This window comes from Peromyscus californicus, unplaced genomic scaffold (assembly GCF_007827085.1).
Source record: "Peromyscus californicus insignis strain IS unplaced genomic scaffold, ASM782708v3 Scaffold_4__1_contigs__length_199733344, whole genome shotgun sequence".
NCBI lineage: Eukaryota > Metazoa > Chordata > Mammalia > Rodentia > Cricetidae > Peromyscus > Peromyscus californicus.
In genome coordinates, this window is record NW_026294562.1 from 125,477,096 (window position 1) to 125,504,162 (window position 27,067).

Here is a 27,067-nt window from a genome sequence, read left to right on the forward strand (position 1 = left end):
ATGAGCAACAGAGACTGACAAGGAGGAAAACAGCATGGACCATGAGGCATATGAAAGTGAGCAGAGATGGATAGCTGGGATATCTGTAACATCAGCTGGGAGGGTATTGAAATCGGCCCCAGTCAAGTGTAGTTAAGGAATGTGTTCCTTGGGTTGAAGCCCAAACATCCTTGGACCACATCCCCCACCTGGTGCAGATAAGTGCCAGCCAAGGAAGATGCTATTCCCTTCCCCTGCAGGGTGTCTTGGGGTGCCCATGGTGCCAGGACACATGCAGTTCTCACCTGACATTCTGTGTGGGGTTCCACCGCTCTGAGGGTAACTCCCCATTCTGAGGGTCTTCAACTAGGGGATGGAACGCTCTTTTCCTTAAACTTGGTTTGATGAGCTGTCCAATAACTTAGGTTTGGGTGTCATCTACTCAGAAAAGACTTAATGTCTCTAAATGATCTTCCCCCTCCATTTGTAGGGGTCTGTCTTATTTTATTGGTCTCACAGACAACTGCAAAATCTCTCTCTCTCTCTCTCTCTCTCTCTCTCTCTCTCTCTCTCTCTCTCTCTCTCTCTCTCTCTCTCTCTCTCTCTTCCTGTCCTATCCCCTCTTCTCTCTAATAAAGCCCATTCTAACTCTGGTAACCATGGCTCATGATTCCTCTGCTCTCTTCTACTGCCAGCCAAATCGTGGCCACTGCAGTATTCAGCGCTAGCCACCAGCACTGACGAATACCCTTTCAATGGATGTTTTGTTCATTTAATGCCTGTCTCCTGCTAGGATGTGAACCCCATAAGATCAGAAGACTCATTTGCCATATTTCCCAGAGACTCCAAGTACTATTTGGTCCAATGACTGCTCACACTCAAAAGAAGAAAATAAATTATTAAAATACAGTATGTACTTGCCTGAGTGCATGAACCACATGAACTTACTTAGTGCACAAAAGAATCTAAATGTTTTAATTCTACTTTTTTAGTGTATATATGTGTGTTTCTTTTATTTCTTTTGTTGTTGTTGTTTTTTAGGGCAGGGTTTCTCTGTGTAGCCCTGACTGTCCTGGAACTCACTCTGTAGATCAGGCTGGCCTCGAACTCCTGTCTCTGCCACCCAAATGCTGGGATTAAAGGTATGGGACACCATGTCTGGCTATATGTTTCTTTAAAAAAAAAAAGAAAGCAAATTGATTATTTGAAAAGGCAGAGGTAGCTTCAAAGTTTCACAGCTTTAGGCTGGGATCTGTGATTGTGGAGCCCATACTCTTAATAACTATGCTATTTGTCATCTCTACTAATAAACACACAATGATTGAATGAACACATACTGATTGAATGACTGAATGAAAACACGAATGAGTGAATGAAGAGAGATTTGAATTTAAAGCATCTGCCATGTTGAAACAGGCATCATGTTGAAGTTGTTTGCATTTTCCCTGCTCTGTTCAGGACAATTTTCAAGCTCCAGCCTTCAAGAATCACCACTGACTCGCTTAGGAAGTCCCCATGCTGGCTACCTGTGCAATGCTGAAGAGCATCTCCATGCCTTGGGCTGCCAAGAAGGCCTCCCTGCCGGACCGGAGGGTGACAATGTGCCTGAGACAGAGCAGGAGCCCGTGGCGGATCAGCACATAGGTGTCGGTCACATCGTGGCTGTGCCAATCCTGATGTAGCCTGAGCAAGCTGGTGACATAGCCTCTGTTCACTGCCCTGCGGCTGTTAGACTCTGGAGAAAGAAGGAAAAGGTCATGTCAATCTCAGCTCCCCAGGACGCAGTTGCCTGAGAATGCCACTGTGTGTCTCCCACATAATACTTATAAAGGTAATAATAACTTTTCGGTACATAAAACTGGCAGGTGTTATTTTAACCACATGATCAAAATCAACAGTTCTAATAATGCGACATGGGCTTATATCATGCCCCCTTGTTATGATGGCCTGAGAAGAACACAGCATTACTTCTATAGTATTCCCACCAGAACACATGACCTTAATCTTAGCATTGGGAAAGTCGGCAAACTCATAGTGAGGGAAGTGCTATAAGACACGTAACCTAGGTTGTTCACAAATGTCAAGATAACAAAAGGAAGAAGAAAAAAAAGACTTGGAATGGGGACAGAAAGAGATATGAATACATGCCACCTAAGAGCAGTAGGTAATTATAATTCAGATAATGGGCCAAGTTAAAAAAAAAATCATTTCACTAGAAAAAGCATCAGTGACATGCAGGTTAAAATTTGAGTAAGGTTTGCAGATCACCTTGTTGCATGGTATCAACATTTATGTTACATAGCTATTTCCTTCTGACTGAAACAGTCCCTTCCCATCCTGGAGGGAGGCTCACAAGACAATTCACAAGATCCCCAAGACCCTTCCCCAAGGTTATATAAGCAGGAAGTAGCTCTAGTGATCAAGGAGACTCTTTTCCGGAGCAGCCGCCTGCAAGTTCTGAGGGGTACAGCTGTAATTCTCATGAGTCATTGCTCATGCTACTGGGGTGTGCTCTTGGGTGACACAGTTGTCTGAGTCACCCATGTCCCTGTAACTAACCTTTAACCCAAGCTCCTGCAAAGTCACCACAGTAAACTCATGGTTTCAGTAAGCAAGACTTAAGTAGAATCTTTTCTTTGATCTGTCGTCAGTGCCCTTTCTGTGATGAATATATGTTGATTCATGTCTCCACGGGGAAAGTCACATAACACGGTTGCCACCCAAAGACTGCTTGACAGAGCCATAGATAATGTGGAGGGGGGCTGTTGAATGGCTCCTGCTATTGGCGGTCAGACATGCGGCTGAGTCTGGTATATCTGAAGACGGGGCATCCACAGGGACAGTCGCCATGTAGTATGGGATGGTGTGGCTCCTTGCTGTTGTGGGCATTGTGTGGTCTCTGCTCTGGATTGACAACACATGCAACTGACGCCAAGTCATCTGAGGGCTGAGTGCCCTTGGAGGAGATCACAAGGTGACTGTCTTCCTCCAGGTGGCACAAAGTGGCTCATCTTGAGTCTAACATGGGTCTGAAGATGCCTCCAGATGACTGCTGAGCTGGAGAAGATACCTTTAATACCTGAAAGTAATTCGTGCTGAAAGGGTTCAGAGAAGGGCTGTGGTAGCATCTGTAGGTGGCATGCAACTGAAGCAGAACTTTCTGACTGGGAAAAACTTCGCCCTTGTGGGGGAGGGGCTACACTGGGAGAAAGGCACATGGATGCTCTCCTCAGCACTAGCATGAAAAGCAGAAAAGGCTAGGATGAGGCTGGGGTGTTTGCTTGCTGTTTATTATAGCTGATGGGATACAAGGGAGGGAGAGTACACATTAGATCTTGCTAATGAGCTCTTTCTGGGATCCCAAAACATGGAATCCATGGGAAGAATCAGGCAACAAGAGAGAAAGAGAATGAGATCAAAGAGATAGAGGGTTCTATTTCAGCTCAACCTTTGATACAGAGAAAGGGGATCCTTGACTATGCATGAAGATGGGGGCTTTAATAATGGAAACTATCATAACCAGGGAACAGTCTATCTCTGAACTTCTGGAATTGGGAAAGAATTTAAAGCAAGCAATGGGAGAGTCCCTCACAGCTTTGCTTGTGAAGCTGACAGACATGGAGGCAGACAAGATCAGTCTGAGTACTGTCCAAGTAGAAAAGCTGAGTAATGCAACTGTTCATCCCGCCTGGAGACAAAGACTTCATATGAGGTGATACAAAGGTCCCTGATGGACAGGCTCATATAACCCAATAGGGATGCTTGATGATCACTTGGTGAAGTCCTCATGAATATCAAAAATGGAGAGATAAGAGAGGATGGACACATATTACTGAAGGAATTAGGTGACAGGTTCTCTTTCATGCCCAGTTCACTGGGTCAGACAAGTTTGTGTTCACTGAAGAGTGATAATTATATATTAATTCATCAGGGGCTGCAAGACTAGCTTGGAGCTTTAGTGGCTCTGGAAAGACCCATAGTAGGGCAGAATTTAAGGTCAGAGGAGCTCTGAAAGATCAGACATGTAAGTCATATTCATGAGGTATATAGGTCACGTATTTCACCTCACACACAGATACACTGGATGTGGAAGTTGTTCTCCCAGGCTGGGTCCTTTCAGCAGCCAGGTGTGGCTGAGAAAGAAGCAGTGGGTGCTGACCTGGGGCCTGTCAGACCCAGGGAGCCAGCTTTCAAATTGCCTTCTAAATGTCCGTAGATCACTGCTGCTGTCAGCCTCAGTTATGGGGAGAAGCTTCCCTTTTCTTTGCAAAAGGCCATGGTTACTTCAGAGACTCATAACCTGTTAAGCTGCTGAGAATAAGTGGCAGTTACTGTGACATAGTAGTTCAACGCTTCCGTAAGTGGAAGAAAACAAGCAGACATCCACATCACCTTCTCCAAGGTTCAGAGAACGCCTCTTCTCGAAGGCCAGGAAGCTCACAAAACTACTGAATCGACAAGATGCCCTTCTCCAAAGTTATATAAACAGTAAACAGTTGTGGCGCAAAGACTGTTCAGTGGAGCAACTGCCTGCCAGCTGGGACAGGAAGTGCCACCCATGCAGGTCTGTGAGTTGAGTCGTGACCTAGGCAGGGATCGGGTGTTTGGGTGACACAGCTGCCTGAGATTCTTATGTCCTTATAAGTGACCCATTATTCAAGTCCTGTAAGTAATGTCCCAAAATTAATCGGTTCCCCAAGATAGACTTTCAACAGAACCAGTACTTTGGTCTGTCATTTCCTATCTGAGAAGAATAGATATTTGTAACTCTTGTAACTCACCAGGAAAAGTTACACAACCGTTTTTAGATTTTTAGATTTTGTTAAACAGAGGTTATATAAGAAAAGATCCTACTTTTTTGTAAATTCACTATTAGAAACATGAATGTCATTAAGTTATTCTTAGAAAAAAGGAAATGTTGGAAGAGAAAGGGGGAGATGAGGAAAGGTGAGAAAGAAACGGAGGGAAGATGAGAATGAGGAGGTAGAGGAAAGAAGTGAGGATTTTCATATTTCCACTCTTCTCTGTGTCTCTAAAGGCTGGATTGGGGAACAGATCAAGTTAGATACCTCATCTTGAAGGTTATCACTGGTAGGAGACATGCTAGGTGCTTTTCCCAGAGTAGAGAGGCCAGTTAATGGGCAATCACAGGGTCACATGCTCAGTTAATATAGTTACCATATCATCATCCACTTTCAGGCATTGCTTAATTTTGGAACCTCGTTATACCACATCACCTCTGGCCTAGTGAAACATTCCCCTCTCCAGGAATGAATCCAATATGATGTACTAGATCCTCAACTCATGGGCACCAAGCATGCACTTCATTAACTTCATTCATTCTAAAGGACAAACCAAAGTCATAGAAGTAAGTTCTCCTCACTCCATACTCCTTTGAAGGAGTCAGTCCACAACCTCTATGGACAAGCCTTTAAATGGACCATGGCCATAAGTGAAGGTGTGGTCCCTTCACATTCTCTCTTCCCACCACATGTTGACTCCCTACCACACCCAGATTCCTTTTTAGCTCCTATGGACATCCCACTTTTCTCTGGGTCTGAAACTGATGACTGCTGCTGTAACAACTTGTGTCTGGTTCTGTTGTATCTTCTGTTCAACACACCAAACTGAACCTCCCCTTGGTCAGCACTGTCCTTGTGAATGGCTGTCTTAGTTTATGGCTCCTCTAGACAGAAGGACTATAAGACCAAACTCCAAAGAAATTACAGCAGAAGGCCAGGCTCAGAACAAGAAGGGAACTCACTATTAAACACCAAGATGGGCTGTAGGAGAAGAGCAAGCCGCAATGATGATGTTCAGGCCAAGGCTGAAAGTCCACCCTAAAGGGTTGTCCTATGGGGCTTCCCATCCATATCTGATAGAAGTTTAACAGAGTTCTGCCTTCCCCTCCTCCATATCGTGATTTCTCTGTCTCAGCTCAATTTTCCTGGTGATCTCCACTGAGACTATTATATGGATCTGTCTATCAAGATACCTTGTCAATTGTCTCTGAAGAAACAAACACAAGGCCAAGAACAGTCCAAGATATCTCTGTCAACAGTAAGTTCATGCTGTTCTTCAGATTAACTTCCCTGGGCCACAGAGTTAATGAATGAGTGTGGGAGTGTCAACCCAAACAGAGGAGTGTGGTCCTTAGAGCGTCTACAAACCAAATGAGGCATGCTGTGGGGCTCTAGAGGGCTGACTCTGTGACTCTGCCACAGATGTTCAAATCCTGCCCTTCTCTCGAGGCTACATGCCTCCATTATATGAACTACTCATGCTGCTTTATGAGACAGTATGTGCTTCTAGCCAAATGTGTGTGAGAGCGCTCCCCTGAGCTGTAATCAAAAGAGCTTCAAGTATTATTTTTCCACAAGACCATGTAAGTGCACACCAGTGTAAAAAAAACAACATGGAAATTCACCGCTGCATTCCATGGAGGTTTTTTCTCATAACATTAACAGATCTTTTATTTTGCTTGTTTATAACATTTTAAGTTGCAGGCCTTCACTTAGCACCCCTGAGAGTTTTGACCCGGTTGAGGAGTTGATTTTATTTTGGTTTTTCTTTTTATAGCATTCCATGCAGCCATGACCCTGAATCGGGAGTGATAAGACTTATGCCTGGTGATATGTTTGTGAAAGATTTAAAGCTCTTCCAATGCTTCCTTTAACAAATTATTCCTTTGTAACAAAAGTATCTCTTGTTTTGGATGATCTTGGCCACACAGTGCTAGAATTCTTTGCTACCTAAATGAGGTTCCAGTCTACCTGATATCTAATGTTTAAAAGAAAATTGGGGACTAACAAGGAGGTATTCAAAGAAAATATTTCTTGGTGAAAAGTGCCAGAAATGGCAAATGTGGGACACAGGGCCCCTGTATGCAGTGGAAGGTGGATGACATTTGTCTTTATCTATTCTAAGGCAATGAGACCAATAATACATCATCCTAATGACCTTCATTCATTATTCATTTTGGGTAAGAAGGAGTGAGTAATGGAGATAAAAGGTCTCTAATTGTCCAAGAGAAAAATCTCTTTTCAAACAACAATGATTTTATTCATGGTTTTCCTGTTAATCCCCAACAAGCTGCCATGTTTACTAACTTCTGAAGTGACTAAACCTCCTTCTTTGCTGACCCTACATCAGTCAATCAATCTCTGAGAATAGTTTGGGAAGTTTTGCAAAAGTCAATACGTATCTAACACCAGACAAGTGGAGAGTCATCAAACTTTGGAAAAGCAAAAGTGGAGAAGAGCCAAAGAATGAAATGAGGGTCGCTAGGATCAACAGCTCAGAGGAGTTCCTGGGAGATTTGAAAGAAAAACACCACTTCTCAGAGCAGAAAAATATTCAGGAGAAAATGTGAGTTTTCAGACACAGTTCTGGGTGAGCTCAGAATCCTGGGGACTCTAAGCTCCCCAACCCTCTTCCAAGTAGACCAGCTCTTTTGTAGTCAGGCTATATAAATGGCTTCTTCCTAAGATTTTTTTTTTTAGAGAAATGGATGTCTGTGTGTGTGTGTGTGTGTGTGTGTGTGTGTGTGTGTGTGTGTATCCATACATATGCATGTGCACACACACACACATCTTAATTTCCTAGAAAGTTGAGATGAGGTACATAGATTGAAGATGGGAGTAGGATTTAAAGACAGAGGAAAATCCTAAGGCCTTGTATCTTTCTGCTTCCTGGGCATTGCTGGTTTGGTTGGCCACACCAGCTACGGTTAAAGATCTTTGGCCCATTTTCCATTATGGAATCCCTGAACAGCAGAGACTTGATACATTTTTTTCACTCCAATTCACCTTTCTGTATTCTACTCACCTCTCTGGGTTATGTCCTCTCGGAGCCTTCCTTACTTTTAGCTAATTCTCGGTCTGAAACGTGGTCTACTGGTATCCTTACTTGGTATCCTCAATTTTACTCAAAGCATTTTTAATTGAAGTTCAAATGTTTTGCTTAGGAGAGGTACCCATTGGTGCAGTTTTTTGCACTCAGGTAAAAAGAAAAATATGAAGAAACCAGAAAAAAATACACGCTAAAGTATCAATGGTATTTAGCTACAAGAAGGGGTATTGGTGATCCGTTTGCCTGTTCAGATTCTTCTAACATTTTTACTCCAAATATTCTACAATACATTTAAATAATTAGGAGAGTAAGGGGGCAATAATTTTGTGATTTGGAGCTACAAACTAGTAGCCCATAGACTTTTGGTGTGTGCCATGTTGTCAATGTTTAATCACAGGGCAAGCAGGCCTGCAGGTTACCATAGCAACCACCTCACCTTTTGTCTTACCCCATCTCCTTTAAAAGTGAATTATCTAGCTAGCCCCTGAAGGCATTGGTGAGCAGAACCATCTTTACAAAGATATTTGTCTTCTAAACAGGAACACCTAGAGACCTTTCAGCCTCAAAGGATTGACTTTCTCCTGGAGAATCTGGAGCCTCACAGCAGCTGCTTGTGAGAGATGCTCAGTCTAGATTAGTACATCCACAAGCCTCCCACTGCTCTGCCTTCTCATTTGGCAAAGGTAAAGGGAGCTGTCTGTCATCACTGTTCTTTATTCCCATACCTCAGGATTGGGTCATTCCTTTAGAGGTAGAGTGAGGTCCTTCAGCAAAGGAAACGTAGGACTCTGCAGCAGAGGATCATGTGACACCATAACAGCTACATTAAGAAATGAGACAACCAGATTGGTGGAAGCCGCTAAAGTCATCTTTGCTGTCCACAAGCATTCACCCCTGCTTTGCCGGTCCTGATCCCTGTGCAGACCCCTTAGCTTTCTGCCAGCTGTCTACCTGGAGTCCTGAACAAGGCTGGTCTCTACCAATTCTAGCTGTGCAATGTTGAGCCTGTTATTTCACACCTCCACTGTTCAGTCTTTTACCTGAAAGGCAAAAACCAGTAAGAGCTTCTTCATTCTTAATTTGAGAAAATTAACTGAGATAATACCATAAAGCAAGCCATCTAATGCTGGACACACAATAACTACTCAATACCTGCCGGCTGTGAAAATCACCATCATCAACATGACCAGCACTGTTTAGGATTCTAATAATCCCTCAGTTCTCGTGCGCAATGAAGTAGCAAATGTCCCACATGTGAGTATGTTCCTTTTGAAATCCTCGTGCAAGAACAGGAGCATCAGAGTCACATAGTTTTTGGGTTGAGCATTGACTGTACCATTTCCTAGCTATATAATCTTGATTGCATTATTGAGTACTATGCTTTGAATGCATTTACAGTTGAAATGTGCTCCCTCCTGCCTCCCCTGCTAATTCAGGGGTGGCCTGTGTGGTTCAAGGTAAATGCATAGATGTGAGCCCCTAGCTATAAGATAAAGAACAAGTTATATATTCCCAAAATACATTGACACAGTGTTAAAATTTCCATTCCAAAGAGAAGTGGGGCATAGAGAGCGGGAATGGTGCCACCAGAAGACCAATAATCACCGTAGGAACTATGTGGTGAGCCAATCAGCTCACCATAACAGACAGCAAGCAGAAGGATTCAGGAAGGGGCAGGGCATGATAGGCACCAAAGATGTGACCCCAGTAACTACTTCATCAAGCTAGGCCTCCCCTCCTAAAGTTTTCCAAACATTCCAACACAGCACTACCAGCTGGGTACCTGGGTTCCAACACTTGATTCTGTGAGGATATTTCATATTCAAACCATTACAACTACTCTTTTTTTTCCCCCCTCATTCAAAGTAAAACTTTATTTCTGGCTCTCAGTTGACAAGAAAATAGAACATTTCCATTTTATATATGCTTGTGCCATAGTATAATCTTTTGATTTCCCAGAAGCAACTTGCAGGTTCATAAAATCAGAAAGCATGCTTAATTATTGTATCCTGATTTTATAAGCTTATGCATTATAATCCATGTTTGTCCCCATGTTACATAACCACATTCGGCTCTAAATCATTGTTTCTTAGTCAGACTTTCATGAGATGACTAGCCACTTTTTGAAAATTTTCAAAGAATGGGAATTCTGTGAAGGATGTGGTTCCTGAATGGAATGCTTAGGAGCAAGTGGGCATTTCCTATATCTTTATAAAGTAACTTCTTCTTTATAAAGTAAGTTCTTTATAAAGTACTTCAATCATACCACAGGGACACATGCTCAACTACGTCCATGGCAGCATTATTTGTAATAGCCAGAACGTGGAAACAACCTAGATGCCCCTCAACTGAAGAATGGACTAAGAAAATGTGGTATATACACACAATGAGTACTACTACTCTTGAGTGCAATGAGTTATATGTGTATAAGAATAAATGTGAAGACTGGAGGCCTTCTGACACTTCTAAGTGGAAAGATGAGTTCAGCTACATTGTATGCTCTACCATGCTATCTTGGGAAATTCTGAACTGTAAAGATCAAAGAGCTCTATGCTTGGTTCAGAAAATTCCTTAAAGTCTGTTTTCTGAGCACATGTAAGCTCGCTCTTCTCAGGAAATAAAACTCGGAGTGGACAATCACTTAGAAAGGCTCACCAAATTACACTGTTGTAGTGATATATTGTGTACCCTAAGAGCAATGTGAGCCACACACTGTAACTTCCAAGGTCTTCTTGCAAAACTTCTCCTCACTGCCTACCAACCAGGAACAATTACATCACAAAATTTGTTCAGTTCCAATCAGGACTTCACACTGAAACATGCACTTTGGCCCACAGCACTCAAGTCCCACAATATCCCACCTGGAACTCCCAGTTCTGAGACATCCCAAGGCTCAAGATAAAGATGTCCCTACCTACAATATGTACTGTGTGCACCTTTGCCATAGATCGTTTGGGTGAATTTCTCAGTGAGCCAATTTAGAAGATATTTCTGGACAAAATAGCCTTTCCCAAGGCTTCCAAATCACATTATAAGACAATGAGCTGCCTGTTTTCCCACTGTAATACCAGGTACAAGGGGAACTATTTATTTGCTGAATGTTTTCTATGTGCTGAGCATCAGCTAATCGTTTCACGTGGATCACCTCTTTTGTCTTATGGAAGTGCTGTAGGCTAAGCATTATGTGTCTCCCTTTACAAATGAAGATGCAGAATCTGAGGGATGTTGAAAGGCTTATTGAAGTCCATGAAGCTTATACATGGCATCTCTGGGACTCTAATGGACTCTGCCATCTGACGGCAGAGCTGACATCCTATGCTATCCCCAAACTGTTGATGCCCCAGTTAGCATCCAATCTTGCATCCAGTACAAACACCAGACTCTTCCCAGTACAGCTAAACTTCTTGTAAAGTGTTTCTGGAAGGCTGCTGGAGATAAAGCCTAAGGGTCTTAGAGGAAATGGGTTTCCTTCCCCATCTTCCATCCGCCTCTTTCCTCCCAGTTCTAGTGAGAAGCCAATTCCAGAAGGTTCATGGTCCCAAATAAGTAGCCAACAATAATTCAAGTCACTCAAGGCAAGGGCTGGAGGGTTGAGGGGTGTCTTCCCGATACCCAGAGGGAAAACAGGTGAGGCCAGGCCAGAAGTCGGGTTCAGAATGTCACAAAAGTGCTCTGATTTTGAGAAGGAGAGGCCTAAAGTTGTCTTCACTCATTCACTCACTCTGCGGCTGCAGCAGAGGTATGGCTCCTACACAGAGGAGCAGCTGTGAGATGCAGACTTAAACATAATGAAACACTATCAGGAGTGGAAACCACACTCGATCATTTGTTGCTCGAACAACAGTGATGATGTCAAATTCATTTACAGGTGCTCCTTTCTCTGTCATGTAGATACATTTCAGTAAACTTGCCTATAAAGTGAGTATTGGTTTCAAGCAAATCTTGTTTTCCTACCACCTGCCTTTATAAACTTAAGGACACTTTCTCTTAGTGCCAGGAATGATGGCTCAGACAGGAAGGAGCCACCCATAGTGCTTCCACAAATAGTTTTGAATCTAGACGTTTCTCTTTTAAATCTGAAGCGCTTCCTAGTAGCTTGCTATGACACAGTTCCACATCAGAGGAAGGTTTTTCCTCAGGTAAGTCTTGTAGTTGGTATCTGCCTCTCCCTGCAGAATGTAAGCCTTGCAGTTGGTATCTGCCTCTCCCTGCAGAATGGGGGGTATACCATTCCTCCTCCTCCTGTGCTTGCTGCCCGGTACAGGACGCTTGGCAGCCATGCTACACTCCACGAGAGAAAGGCCACTAGAACAAAGATCCTCTGATTCCACATTCCACAAATCAATATTCTCATACCATAATTTATTGATTTTTTTTCTTTTTTGTGTGTTTCTGGGACTGGAATCTAAGGCAGGCCCAAACTATACCACTGAGCTGTGATTTAATCACTTTTTTTTAAAAAAAAAAAAAAAAACTTTTATTTTTTTGATTGAATGATTGATTGAGACAGGGTCTCACTAATTGCCAGGTTTTGAACTCACACTCTTCCTACAGCTTCTTGAGTAGCTAAAATGACAAGCCTGACTTATACTTTTCTCAGTTCTAAAACCTATCTTCCATGTTTTTGCAAATGGTAAGGTGTTACCAATACGCTGTCTATTGCAGTTGGCGGCACTTTTTTTCACTCTTAGTGGTATGTGGATATTGATGATGCACCTTTCAGTTGGTGTAAGAAAATATTATCAAATTGTCACATTGATACTTTAGAAAATATCTAAAATCGATTGATTCCCAGCAATGGGCAGCAACCTGGATGGTTTACTTTGCATGCACAAAAAGACAGAGACCTTTTCCCTCCAAACCAAATCCTGCTGCTGCTGCTGCTGCTGCTTTAGGCAATGAATTAGCGACTAAAATCATGCTCACACACCTAGGGTGCTGTATTAATTCACTCAACAAACATTTATTTAGCACCAGTGATATGCCAATATGTTCCCGGAACTATTGCTGTCACTAGGAACATAGCTAAAAACAACATGAAGTCCCAGATCTCACGGGACATGCCTGAGTGTGAAGGCCATGGAGGGGTGCAGGTGCCAACATCCACAGAAACTTCTGGAAGTGGCCAGTGGAAACTGAAGGGATCTTCCAGGGACTGGTGGGGCAGCTATGTTAGACTGGGTCAGGGAAGACTTTGCAGACGGGGCACCTGGGGCTGAGACCCACATTGTAAGGAGTTACAAGGCATAACCTACAACTAAGACATTCTTGAAATCTGGAGAACACAGCAAATGGAAACTGTCCAAACTCAGTGGGGAAAAATAACGAAAATCAGAGGAGCTAAAGCCACGGGGCAAAGGGAGGGGGAAAGTTACAGGGGCACGCACACTTTGAGGGCCATTGCAGAGAGGTACACAGACGTGAAGGAAGACGTCAGGCCAGAGTTTTCTCACCCTTCGTGATTATTTGTCTCTGGCATCTCTGTAAAAGAGACCCAAGGAATGAGGAGCTTTGCCTTGAAGGTTCAGGGACATTCCCATGCATCCGTAGTTTGGCTCTGAGCTTATTCTCTCAGTGGATGAGAAGGTGCTCACCAAGCCCCAGGAATAACTGTTACCCCTGCTGAGGCCCCGTGGGAAACCCTGTCCCACACTTCACTTGGTTGCTTCCACTGCCAGCGCATCAGAGGACACCTGAAGGAGGCAGCCAGGATTTACACCTGGAAGGAAGGAAACAGAGCCTTCCTCCTCTGCCTTCTCTGCCGGTTGATACATGAGGCACCTGTGTGCTATGGCGCCCTTCTGCTTCAGGCCACAGTGCAGTTGAGCACTATGGACTTCAAGAAAGCAAATTGTGTGGTTTTATAGACATCATGTAATTTAGCCCATGCTTCATGGAACCTCCAGACTCTAGTATGTGAGGAGGAGGAGCAAAGAGCACACACATCTAGCCTTCTGCCTCTGGCCTTGTCATCCAATAGCACATCACTATGAAATGCCAAGTCCTTGAGCCTTCTGCATGCTCCTTTGAACTCAGTTCCAATCACTATCAACATTTCCATTCTCTCGACTATCACCTGGAATGTACCAACAATGACCTCCTCCAAGACCCTATGTCTCCATTCTCTCTTCCTGCACAGCCCATCTTACTAAAGCATAACATGGAAGCTTTACACAGAGAGAGAGAGAGAGAGAGAGAGAGAGAGAGAGAGAGAGAGAGAGAGAGAGAGAGAGAGAGAGAGAGACAGAGAGAGAGAGAAACAGAGACAGAGAGAAAGAGAAACAGAGACAGAGAGACAGAGAGAGAGATACACACGTTGCCACCAAAAAGTAGACAGTAATGGCTCCAGGAAACATGGAAGGAATAAGGTTCCAGGAGAGGTCTGGGATTATGGACAGGAGCTAAGGGAGAGGTTGAGTGGCATCTCTAACCCTCACTGCCACCCATTTATATACACATCTCTGCCAATATTTCATTGAAAATCATTTACTTAAAAAATGGATTTGAAACCTTCTGGAATAAAAATAAATGGATATATTTTATTCCCAACACACCCAATGCATATTATGCAGCTAGGAGGAGCTTGGCCAACCTCTCTGAGACTCAAGAGAACAAGACTTTCTCAACCCTCCATTGTGGGCATCTGGATCTGGATATTACTTATTGTAGGGGGACCATCCTAAGCATTGTAGGATGTCAGTAGCAAATTTTGTCTCTATTCCACAGCTTCCAGGAGCAACCCTCCCGCAGATATGATACTTACAATGTCCTCAGCCTCAATAAATGTTCCTTCAGGGGCAAAATCAATCACATTGAAAGTCATTGTCACAGAATTGTTAAATATTTACCTGTCTTATAGGACTGTTTCGGGCATTAAATGAGGTAATATATGAAAAGATGCTTTGTAACCTGCTACTTCTAGAAGCTGTAGGAAAGAGTTGATGTGCATCTTGACACAAATAAATAATCATACAGTCAATCCTGGATGTGGTGAGGAAGCAGTCATGTGCCTCTAGAGCTGGGGAATGTTTATCTTTTTGTCTATCCCTTTAAATCTTTGTGAGACTTTATCTTTGTCAACCCACAGCCAGCCATCAATTATGCCAGAATGATACAAGTTCTAAAATCTAAAGGGTTTACAACACCATAGCCCTGAGTGTTAACTCCTGAGTGCCCAAAATGAAAACAAAGGAAGTGCATATTGATGGACTGAAGGGGACCAGATTTGCACATATTTGTTTATTTATTCTCCTTTGCTTATTCAAAGAACTTGCTCTGAATGCTCTGTATAAAAATACATTAGAGTTAATGGCTTAAGAAATAAGGATTAGTGGAATACAGTCCCCAGGGCTGAGGCTCACTCCCTGTAAAGCAGGGGTCAGCACACAGCCCACAGCCTATTTTTATAAAGTTTTATGGGGACACAGTCATAGCTATTCCTTTATGTGCTTCCTATAGCTGTTCTGCCCTCTCAGGGCAAAGAGAAACAGCTATTACAGAAACCGTGTGGTCCACAAACTCTAAACTGTTTTCTGTGAGTCCTTTCCCAGAAAAGGCTTCTGCAGGGAAGATGGACACTAAAAACAACCAGGTGTCATTCAATGCAGGGGACAGATCTTAGGAGACTAATTTAAATCTGAACATCAACTCCTGAACCCTCCAGTGGCAGAAATGATAAACTAACATGGACGTTTAACAAAATCCAGTGCCCTGCTCCCATTCCTGGTACATCACCTATTTCTGTGTTACTCACTGTTTCTTAAAGGGGATGGACCTGCCTACCTTGATAGCCATGTCTCCATGGATGCTATAGTTTGACCCCACAGTATCATGAGAGCAGACATCATGACTACTCTGTAAACACTGGTCTCTACCATGTCTTGCCCTTATGGAGATTGTGTTACGCAATTATATCAAATGCATGCCCTCTTCATCCATGACTTGGAATCTTGGACACTTTTACAGTCTTTTCAAAAGAGCACTATAGCCCAAACTTGCAAGCAAACGCTAGGATTCAGGGAAAGCCCTGGAAATAGAGGTAGTAAAAGATAGCAGCCTGCCTGTGTGTAAGAACAGACCCTAGTTAACAACTACATGGCAATTACAATTTGTAGCCAAGTTTTGCATCAAGCAGGAGCATCATCATCACCACCATCCACAGCTCTGTTAAGATCCAAGATCGTCACCTCTGAAGCGTTTGACCATCACAGGAAGGGGATCTAGTACAACTCCACTGTCCTCAATGTCTCGGGTTCAGTTCAATTACTTAATTAGGCCCATTAGTCCTAAGAGACTCCAAGATGACTAAATGGGGGCTTGATGATGAATACAAGATTCTGTATTTCTCTGGGTCAAATTTCACTAGTTTTTTCTTTTTTAAAAAATGGCCACTACTTAGAGAAGTGTGGCACACTTTTCCAGCCACCCACAGGAAGCATCATGGCACTCCATCTTTTAGCTGTAATCTCAAACAACAGATCAAGCCCCCAAAGACTCCACACAGACACTCATTCAGAAGTTTTCAACGTTGATTTCTTCCAGACCCCCGGAAACTTCTCTGGAAGCTTCTCAGAGTCTACCAAGAGTCGGGAAGCAATGGAAAAGCCAAGCTGTTATTAACTGGGGTCTCCACCTGTGCTCCCCTTGTGTCTGCTGCGCATGTGTCATTTACACTTAGGCTTTGATGATAAAAATAGAAGATTCTGTTCCAAAGAAGCTTCAACCACCACCACCACCCCCAAACCTCCACTTACAGAAAACCAACCTGAACTCAAGTGCAACACCAAAGGCCAAGTTAGATCGAATAGTCAATCTACGGCTGAACCCGGAGTCCCAGGTTCCTGGCTCCAGCTGAAGGCTGGCAGAAATATGAACACAGGGTGCTTTGGAAGCAGTCACAACTGAGGTAGAATTTTGTTTTCCTTGTATTGTTTGTGGAGTCTCAGCAAGTCTTTATTTTCTGCTTGCTACATCTTCCTGGCACATAAAACGGGCACAGTAACATGATTATTACATAAATGAGGTCAGAGAATTCAATGGCACGTGAGCAAAGTGTCCAGCAAGTTTACTAATCATCATAGTCATCACTTCCTGCTGTGGGTGTTCTGGTATGTAGTCGCTCTCTTTCCAACCTCTCCCACTCCCCAGCTTACACAGGGCTTGCAATAGCAGTTCATTAAAATGCCACCAAATGGGAGGAGGGTGCAGAACTAGAGGACTGTTGTCCTTCCAGACTAATCTAGGACCTTTACAAGTTGTCACAATGTTCTAGGAGACTAGCGACCCTAACTTCCAGCGTTACTGCTGTCAAGCAGCGATAGCCTGTGAAAAGCTACTTGGGCTCCCCCCGCCCCCGGTCAATCCTGCTCAATCATGCTAACACCACCAGGAAGGCAACAAATTCCATCATCCGATGTTTCTAACCCCAGGCTTCACTCACCCGGCCTCCTCCCACCTCCCTTAAATAATGGCTGCGCAAATGCCTCTGAGACCATCTTCAGCTAATTTCCTTCAAGACATGCAAGCTGCTAACGCTGGGAAGCACAGATAGTGTGCACTAGCAAATATGGCGAAAATTAGATTAAAATAACCTCCCGATAAACAAATTACTCACCGAAAATAAATATTGGACTAGTAATAGTGGGGATAACTAGAAGAACAGCCCCACCACATGGCAGGAAGAGAAACTACAGGAGCCACTGTCTGCAGCTCAGCCCACACAACTCTCAGTGTCAGACTGGGGGTGGAGGGGGAGGGAAAGGGACAGCAGGGCTGGTCGCAACCTTTTAACTTATTTTTAAAATACTTCGTGTACTTATGCAAAAGACGTAAGTATTCGGCAGAGAAGGCTGGACTTTGAGCCAAGAAAATAAAAAAGGAATATGCCAAATTGTATGTGGCACGACATAATAGGAGCCTGTGATCTTCCTAGTTCCTGCCCGCCCCAGTGTCTCACGCCCTCATTCATCAGCCTTGCCTGATGGTCACCCTCCAAGCAGATGACATGGGCCCCTCACACGCACGCTAGGGTTTCAACATCCCTCACTGGGCCCCATTCAAATGTTATGTGGAGTGGACCGTGTAATGTTTCTGACTTAAGTCACACATGATCTTCCAAAACAGTCCCTTTGATACTTGGAAAATATTTACTTGGCTTCCTTTCCGCATTTGGTTGTACCTTCTTTGGGTCAAGCAGACCCAGCCTCTCGAATCTCTTCCTGGTGCCGTACAGGGCTGAGCTCACTGCAAGGTGAACCCTGAAGCCCTGCTACCTGGATGAATTATTTAAACCTTCCAAACTTCAGTTACCCAACCTGTAAGATGAGGATGGCAAAAAAAAAAAAAAAAAAAAAAAAAAAAAAAAAAAACCCTCCTTGTCAGGTTAAATGTATCTACAGGGTCTGACATACTTAGAACTCAATTAATGGTGGATATAATACAGGTGTTGTCATTTTAAGCCAGCTTTGTGATGGATGTCACTTGCGATGCTGACTTCATGTGAAGCCAATTGCAGCAGTCCATCCCTGTGTGACAAATGTATACATAAAAAATCAATATTATTTGAAGGAGATTTTTCAGCTCATTGGTGGTGAAATATATTGCATGCTTCCCCAGAAGTCATAGGGTATCAGGTTTATGAACATACATACCACAAGCGCACTAAGGCACAGTGTAAACAAGTTCTAGGAAACTGGATTCCTTCCTCATTCAACATTAATAATTAGCAGAGCCTCTGCTGTGGCCCCGTATGAGGTATAAAGATGTAATAAGAAGCCTGACTCCTGTGGGAGGGCTCCAAGAACAAAACAGTTATACATGTTTATCTGCAAAAGCACACGATCATTGATCACAACATGGCTAGTTCCATTCTGTGCAAAGCAGTGGTTCTCAACCTGTGGGTCATGCCCCCTTGGGGGATCATGCATCAGCTTTCCTGAATATCAGATATTTACATTATGACTCATAACAGTAGCAAAATTACAGTTATGAAGTAGCAATGAAATAATTTTATGATTGAGGGTCACCATAACACGAGGCACTCTATTAAAGGATCTCATCATTAGGAAAGCCGAGAACCACTCTACACTGTAATGGATTAAGTGGGTAGTACTCAGACATCCCCTGACAGAGGCATGTGTGCCCAGATGAAAGAAGAGTCCTGTGCACTGGCCTCTTCTGCCTACTCCTTAGTTTTATTCTATGGGAATGAGAGGGACAAGAAAAATCAACAGTTTCTAGGGTGTTCTGGGGCCTTGTATTTCTAGTAATGTCCCTAAATTATCTTGCAGGGGATCCATGAGAACTAGAATGACATGGTTAAGCTCTCTACTTGGCAAATGCACATGTTTGGCAAAGCATGATGGGCCATGCCTGTTATCTCAACACTAAGAGACTGAGGACTGAGGATCAAGAGTTCAAGTTCCGTCTGGATCACACACAGTAAGTTCCAGCCCAGCCTTCTCTAAAGGAGACTATGTTTTGGGGGAGCAGGGGGGAGGGCAGAGGAAAAGGAAAAGCTATTTCACTCTTCTTAGCCATTCCACCATGTGTCACATTTCACATCATACTGTGCATGATAAATATAGACATTACTATAAATTAATCAAAATATAAATAATGACTGGGTTGGGAAGATAGATGAGTGGGTTGATAAAGTGCTTGTTGTGCAAGCATGAGGGCCCTAAGTCCAATTCAACCCCCAGAAGCCACACAAAAACTACAGGTATGGTCATGAACATGCTTGGAATCCCAGTCCTGGGAAGATAGAGACACACAGATCCCTGGGACTCACCAGTCAGCTACCTAGCCTACTTGGCAAGCTCCAGGTTGAGTAAGAGACTCTTTCAAAAAAAACAAGATGGAAAGTGGCTGAGGAATAGCTTCTGAAGCAGATCTCTAGTCTCCACATACAAGTGAACTCACACAAGTGTACCTGTATGTACACACACACAGAGAGAAGAGAGAGAGAGAGAGAGAGAGAGAGAGAGAGAGAGAGAGAGAGAGAGAGAGAGAGAGAGAGAGAGAAGGAAAAACAAATGTTTGAAGAAATACAAGGAAAACTCAAGGTTTTACAGCTGTGACATTCTGACTATCTTCCGTTTCTTTAGGAAACAGACACAGGAAGCACAATGTCCGGAAAACCTGGAGTAGCGGGTTGTCAAGGCAGGTCAGTGCTCCTGGAGGGAAGGTCACAGGCTACGTGGAAACATGGATAAGCACACAAGTCCGGTGAAGGCTGCTCCAATCTGCTGGTACTTGTGTATGGCCACTGGACCAAAGGGGCCACAATGTCAACCATGTTCAAACACACATCCATTCTGAAGAGATGCTGGTACTCCTAACGTCTTGAAATGGGCCCATCTTGGGCATTTGACAGTAGAGCAATCATCTGGCCACCGTGTCCTTCAGCATCTTCACTCCTGGCCGCCAGGCCACAGCAGGTGTTCATTCTGAGCCTGAGGCTGTCTGGCCATGCTAGGTCTCTTTGTGTCTGCAAGGTTTGCCCTTCCTTCCTATTCTCTGCAATAACACTGCTGCAGGCTGTCCACTGTGGACAGACAGATAGAACACTACCTAGGAAGGGCTGTGAGAAGTCTCATCTTCCCGCCAAACTTTCCATTAGCTCTCTTTCATATTCCCCTCCCTCCTTTCTTCTTTGCGTTTCTTTCTCTGCTAACTTCTCTCGGCCTCCTCCCATTCCCTAACTTCTGCAAACTTCTTAATGCTAATTCCTAAGTAGGAGAGATGTATGAAGCAGATGCCTCATTCTCTCAGGAAGATTTAGGGCCGGAACCAGACAGAAGGTGTTTCCTTGTTGCAAGATTATGACCTTTAAATCCGGGCAGCAAGGTTAATGCTAAGACATTATTGGAAGATTCATCCCTGGGGCCAGCAGAAATCAACTCTCATCCCATTGCTGTGCCTCATTCAATGGCTGCATCCAGGGTCACAATTTTTCATAAATACATTTATGGTTAATGGGCATGGAGAGGAGGTTAAGAAACAAAAAGAAAGAGAGAGGAACTGTGGGGACAAAGACATCAAGAGAGGGCTCAGGGAGTGAGGGAGAAGGGCAGAGAGAGCAGTGAGAGAAACAGAAGCATGGTGGAGGGAGGGAGAGACACAGGGAGGGAGGGAGGGAGGGAGGGAGAGAGGGAGGGAGGGAGGGAGGGAGGGAGGGAAAGAACAAGATGTTGTTTTGGCTTGTTAGAGAAAAAAACAGCACAAGCAATTGAAGTAGTGCGATTTCTTAATCAAGGCTTTATTAAATTTTGATAATAAAAAGCTAAGTGCTTTTGGATAGAATAAAACACAAAAAGGCAAGTTCTTGGTACAGGAACATTTGGTGGAGAATTTGTGCATGTGTGAGCATAGAGAAGAACTGATTTGAGGAACGATGTGGAATTTAGATCAGGCCCTTCTAATCTAAAAGACAGAAACAAATGGACTCTTGAATGCACAATGATTTATTTTTTTATTTATAGTGTCAAATGGCTGAGACGATTGGGCAAGAGGCCTGATTTCTAAGCAAAATTTGCCTGCCCAGGAACGGAAAGAGATTTGAGACTCCTCTTGCTTCATTTCTCTTGCACATCTCCTGGGCTGGCTTTTCCTGCAGCCTCTGTCTGATGAGAGAGAGAGAGAGAGAGCCAAAGAAAACTAGTAGACTCTCCCTAACATGATCCAAACTTCCTTCCTTTCCCTGGGTCATTGCTGTGGACAGGCTCCACACCTCCCAAAACTCTGAGTCCTGCTTTTTCTGCCACTAGTGGGGATCAACTCCAGTCGGCCACAAATAGGGTCTTGGCGACTTCAGATACCTAAGCCTGGCCTAGTATTGACTGTCATAGGAACACTGACTACCCCCAACCAGTAAATGTTTTGTTCTAACTTTATTTAGACTGGGCAATGTCCTCTGTTTGTGATGTAGTTACTGAGACCCACTACCACCGTCAACTTTTATACTCACTGTGAGCAAACATCAGTGCCAGAAGAGCTGACATTTGAAAGAAGTATGTCTTTTGTAGATTAAAGTCTGAGTAACATTCCAGGAGACCTGTGCCACATGCAGTTTGAATTTTAGACAGAATCTAACTTGTTGCATTTAAGTTCAACTGATAGGAACCCACTCGGCAGTTCAAGTTAGAAGGCATTCCATGTTAAGGTTTAGCTACACACGGCATGTAGACATCATAAAGTGACTAGAAAAGTCCAAGACATGCAAAGCCCTGCAGAAGTCCAGCCTGCTTGTATTGGTGTCGTCTAAGTCCAGATGCACAATTCCATGTATACTTTGGTTAGGCTAGTAACCAATGACGGCAACTGCTTGGTAGGCTGTGCTTGCTCTTCAAGCCCATAGCCCAGCTTTTCCATCTCAGTGGAGCCTTCCTTTGTGCTGAGCTCATACATGATCTCAGAACCCTTCTACCTGCACATTAACGTGGCCACTTGTGATAAAACCTACCTACCTTCCTTATTCTAAGACTTTCAAGAGCTTCCCCAGCAGGTTCCCCTCCAAGTAATTTGTGACTGTTTATAATAATAGTCTCCCTTTAGTTCTTACCACTTACGAATGCATATGAATGATGCTCAATGCTGGGGAATCTTAGATCAATTATGAAAGATGAAAATGTTTATGAAATGCCAAGAAAGGTATGTAGGGAAGGATCCTTTGAAATTTCGGGTAGATTTCAGCTCATGTGTGTACCCAAATAGGTATCGGTGGTTCTCAACAGGAAGCAGTTTTGATTCCCATAGGTGGGGTGGATTGTTCCATTTAAACACAATGCCGGGTGCTAATACATGAAGATCAAGGGTGTCACTAAATAATCCACGATGCATAGAACAGATCTGAACAAGAAAGAAATACTGAATCCAGAATGCCAATGGTGCCAAGGATGAAAGACTGATTGATACATGTAAAGGCTGTGTATTTAGTGTGAGAAAGAACATTAGAGAGCCTCTGATCCAACTGTCTCATGGTATAAACAACCAAAGACCCAGGCAAAGACTCATATGGACAACTCAGCAGAATTAGCAGATAATTCCATGTATCTTCCTAATGGGACAGGAAAGCCTGCTTTATATGTGGAAGACAGCAGGCTTTCAGTTCCCTAACAGTCTATTAGTAAAGTAAATAGAGATTAGAACTACAAATGTTAAGACCATTGGTTCTAGGCATAGATTGTTAGATTTAGGTTGTAAGGAGCAATCTCCCTATTTTGTGTGGGTAAATATCACAAATCATTCAATTAATTGTAACCAACAAATATGTACTTTCAGCTCTGTTGTGCTGCCACAAGAAACACATGGATCAATATAGATGACCCTATCCCTTAAAAGCTTCTGTTGAGAGACAAGGACAAAAACAACTTCAGTACAGTACAGTCAGCCCTGAGGTAGGAAAGCCTGTGGGAGCAGAGAGCAGTGATGCCTAAGCAAGTGATTGAAGGGAGATTCTACAGAGGACACGAGTCAGAGCCGACCTCTAAAATAGTGGTTCTCAGCTGGTGGGTTGTGACCCCTTTGGGGGGTTAAACAATCTTTTCATAGGAATTGGCTGAGACCATCAGAAAACACAAAGATTTACATTACAATTCATAACAGTAGCAAAATTACAGGTAAGAAGTAACAGCAAAATAATTTTATGGTTGGAAGTCGACATACATGAGGAACTGTATTAAAGGGTCTTAGCATTAGGGATGTTGAGAACCACTGCTCTAAAAGAAAAATATAAGTCAGAAAGCTTCGTATCACTGCAGACTCAGCTTGTGAAGCACAACCAGTGTGCAGAAAACCTAGCCACAGTGTGTAACTGAATCTGTTCATATTTATACATACTATGGTCTTCTCCTAGTCTGAGATACCATGATCCTTATCTCTAAAGTTGAGGAATGTGAGAATAATTTCAGATTTTTCACATTATAGGTACATATTATGAAAGTGTACCTAACTTCAAGCCTAAGGGCTAAATTGGGGTGTATTTTGGAGGTAAGATGGCCCTACTTAGCTCTCAGGGCTCCCTTCCCAGGAAGCATCAAGTTTTCTATTGCCAACACAGGGCTGGGAGGACTCAGGAGAAAACTACTGTCCCAAAGCATGCTATTAATTGGTTAAACAAATGGGCAGTGTTCATTTCCTTCACATCCCTCACCCTACTGCATCAAACACCAAATGTTAGAGGGGAGAATGATACCATGTGCCATAATGAGAATCAAGAGGTTAAACCTGGAATAATTCCACTCTGAAAACTCAATGCCCCTCCCCAGAACCCACAAGAAATACCTTTCCATCTTAGGAACTCCACAGACTCCCTCTCTTCCCTTCCTAGTCTCCTCTCACTGTCTTCAGTCTACCCCATGTTTTAAAGCTGTGTTTGAGGGCAGACTTGGACACAGTATGAAGTTCCAATCAACCAAATGAATTCAAGATTCATTTTTCTCTTCAGTCTATAAAAGGAAACATCATGTGCTTTCACTTTTTCCCCATGCTTCTGGTTGACAGAGATGTATGGTTGGTGGAGAGTGTTTTTATTTTTATTTATTTATTTATAAGTTTTATTAAAGTTCACCTATTACCCACAGGCCTCGGGCTCCCTATAGAGAAACAAATATCACCATTGAAGAAGTTGGTTTCCAAGGTGCCAAATTAAAACAGATGAAGCGGTAAGGAGGGGAGGAATAAAAACATTAAACCAAGATTTCACTCCCAAGTGCATCATATCGTCTATTATATTGCACACATGAAATTGACTCCCAATGTAATTAGGCTAAGGCTACGAGGCAAAAGAAAAAATCCTCACAATAATTCAGACCCTCCAAGCTATTCTTCTGCAATCACTCATATAACTGAGTAAAGAAATAACTTTTTAATAAAAAAAAAAAAGAAACTTAGCAACGTCTACATTGTCCAAGTATTTCCCAACACCCTACCTGCCCAAGCACATAGAGTCATGAGCTAAGTTAAAAACCAAATACAAGAATCTGCTACCTACCCAGTCCTAGCCTTTTCTTCCACTGGACAGTCTCACAGGCTGGGATTTATTCTAGTAATGCTGAAGGACTGCTTCCTGTGTCAGAAGGAATTGAAGAGTCCCCAGGGCTGCAATAGACAACTTACTTCCCTCATAGGGAAAGTTGTCTTTGTTTTAGCTATTTTTTCTTGTTGCTGTGATAAAATACTGTGACAAAAGCAACTCAAGGGAGAAAAGGTTTATCTTGGCTCATAGTTCAAGGTACAGTTCATTATGGCAGAGAAATCAAGGCGCCAGGAGCTTGAAGCAGCTGGCCATATTACAGCCACAGCTAAGAAGCAAAGAATAATAAATGATCTCTACCAGTAAATGGTGGCACCCATATTGGCCAGGTCTCCCCATGTCAATTACTTTAATCATGATAATCCCTCATAGGCACCCCAAGAGACCTCTCTCTCGGGTGATTCTAGAGTCGGTCAACTTAACAATCAACACTAATGATCATGTATTATAAGTGGACATGTCCACAAGGAGATCTCTTTTCTACGGCCATCATATTCTCTCTTTTCTCCAATAGACTTGGGACACAGCTCTCTATTTCTTCACTGGTCAGAATGGAGCCATGGAACAAAAGAGTATCTTTCACAAAAATAAAAATGGGAAGAGATAACCCCTCTTTTAAAGGGATGCTTACTGGATTTCAGCAATGCTGCCAGAACTTCAGTGGCTGCCCTGGGGAGAAAGAAAGAAAGAAAAGTGAAAAGTCAATGTTCAATGGTCTTTTTTTGTTAGCCCATGGACCCCATAGTTAGCATGTTCATTGCTACCACCTATCAGACTCATTATTAACCACATAGAAGGCATTCTATTGATCTCTGCTGACCATTAAAGAGGCATAAATGTAGAAATCACATTAAGTAAGGTGTCTATCTTCCAAATGGGTCTCAGAGGTCCCCTCTGCTACTGAAAACATCCTTCTTCCCCTCATCGCTTCCCACCTTCCACCAACTTCTTTGCACAGCATTCTTCTTTTTCTATTTTTTAACTGTTGCTCATGCCAGCAAGTGTACTTGTCAGTTTCTTGATTTGTACTTGAAAACATGTGGAGACTCTGGAGGATGAGTGGGAGGGAAAGGGTGAGGAGGCACACTGAACACAGCAGTTCAGTGCAAACTTCCTGAACTACTCATGCCTCTGGGGACGCACTGGAAAATGCGTGCATATCAGAAGGAGAAGCTGTTTCCTTAGGATGGAAGACCATTGCTGGAGTTTTTCCTCTAACCACATTGCTTTTGCCCACAGAAGAATTTTACAACCTTTGCAGCAAAAAAGAGAGGAGAAGAAAAACATCTCTTGTTCCATTTCTTAGTGACCCTTCCTTTTGTTCCTGACATCTGAGAATACACAAAACCCCACTGCTATCCTTTGAATGCATCCTCCAAAGCTTATTTATTAGGACTTAATTCATACATCCATGGTATTTTGGTGTGAGGCTATGGAGGAGTGATTGAAATTACATGAGATAACGAGGGTAGGGTCCCAGGATGGTATTTATGGTTTTATTAGCCCTGCTATTCAGTGTGTAAGACTCTAGCTACAACCTCACATTTGCTGAGACCCAAAGAGAAATCTAGAATCTCCAACTGACTCCTGACCTCTTGAATTAGAATCCTTTCCTAACAAGTCCTTATGTGCATGCATCCTGAGGAGTATGAATAGTGGGTTGAGAGGATGCATCAATGCGTCCCTATCCATCTGGCTGGTGATCCAGTAGGGTAGGTACCTTGCTGGGACATTCTCAAACCTTTCCTGCCTTCACACTCATATACTTTGCTTCTCTCCTAATCTGTTTTGGTGAGGTTAATTTGGCTGCTCTACTCTTTCCTCTAAATACTAAGCTACTTCTCCAGCTTCTGAGTCCCTTCTTATCCCATCCCCACATAGGTCCTCTGTTCCATAGCACCTGGATTTTGCCAATCTCCATGGAGTTATAAGAGTAAGGTTGCAGGAGCCAAAATTTGAATAGGAAAAAAATATGGCAATGAGTGACTAATGGGGGAGTCTCTCAGCGGACTCTGGCCCCACTGTCTTGGGAGTATCCTGGGCTGGTTTCACTGACCTGAGTGATTGTCTCTGCTGTGAGTTTACACTGGGGGGCCATGAGTTGCAGCCTTTTGCAACTGTTGTAGGAGTCCTGAAGTTAGGAGGTGCAAGTGTATCTCAGGTGCTTTGTTTCTGTTTTAGTCTCTTACTTTTTCCGTTCAT

General features: G+C 43.2%; 1 protein-coding gene across 1 annotated transcript in view; it reads right to left on the bottom strand.

Annotated features, from left to right (window-relative positions):
* Agbl1 (AGBL carboxypeptidase 1) overlaps positions 1–27,067 on the bottom strand; it is a 773,688-nt gene that overhangs the window by 674,027 nt on the left and 72,594 nt on the right. The window contains exons 6-7 of the mRNA XM_052760219.1: positions 25,497–25,534; positions 1,506–1,714 (exon numbers count right to left, since the gene is read on the bottom strand). Of these exons, the coding sequence (XP_052616179.1) occupies positions 1,506–1,714; positions 25,497–25,534 (247 nt within the window). The remainder of the gene's footprint in view (positions 1–1,505; positions 1,715–25,496; positions 25,535–27,067) is intronic.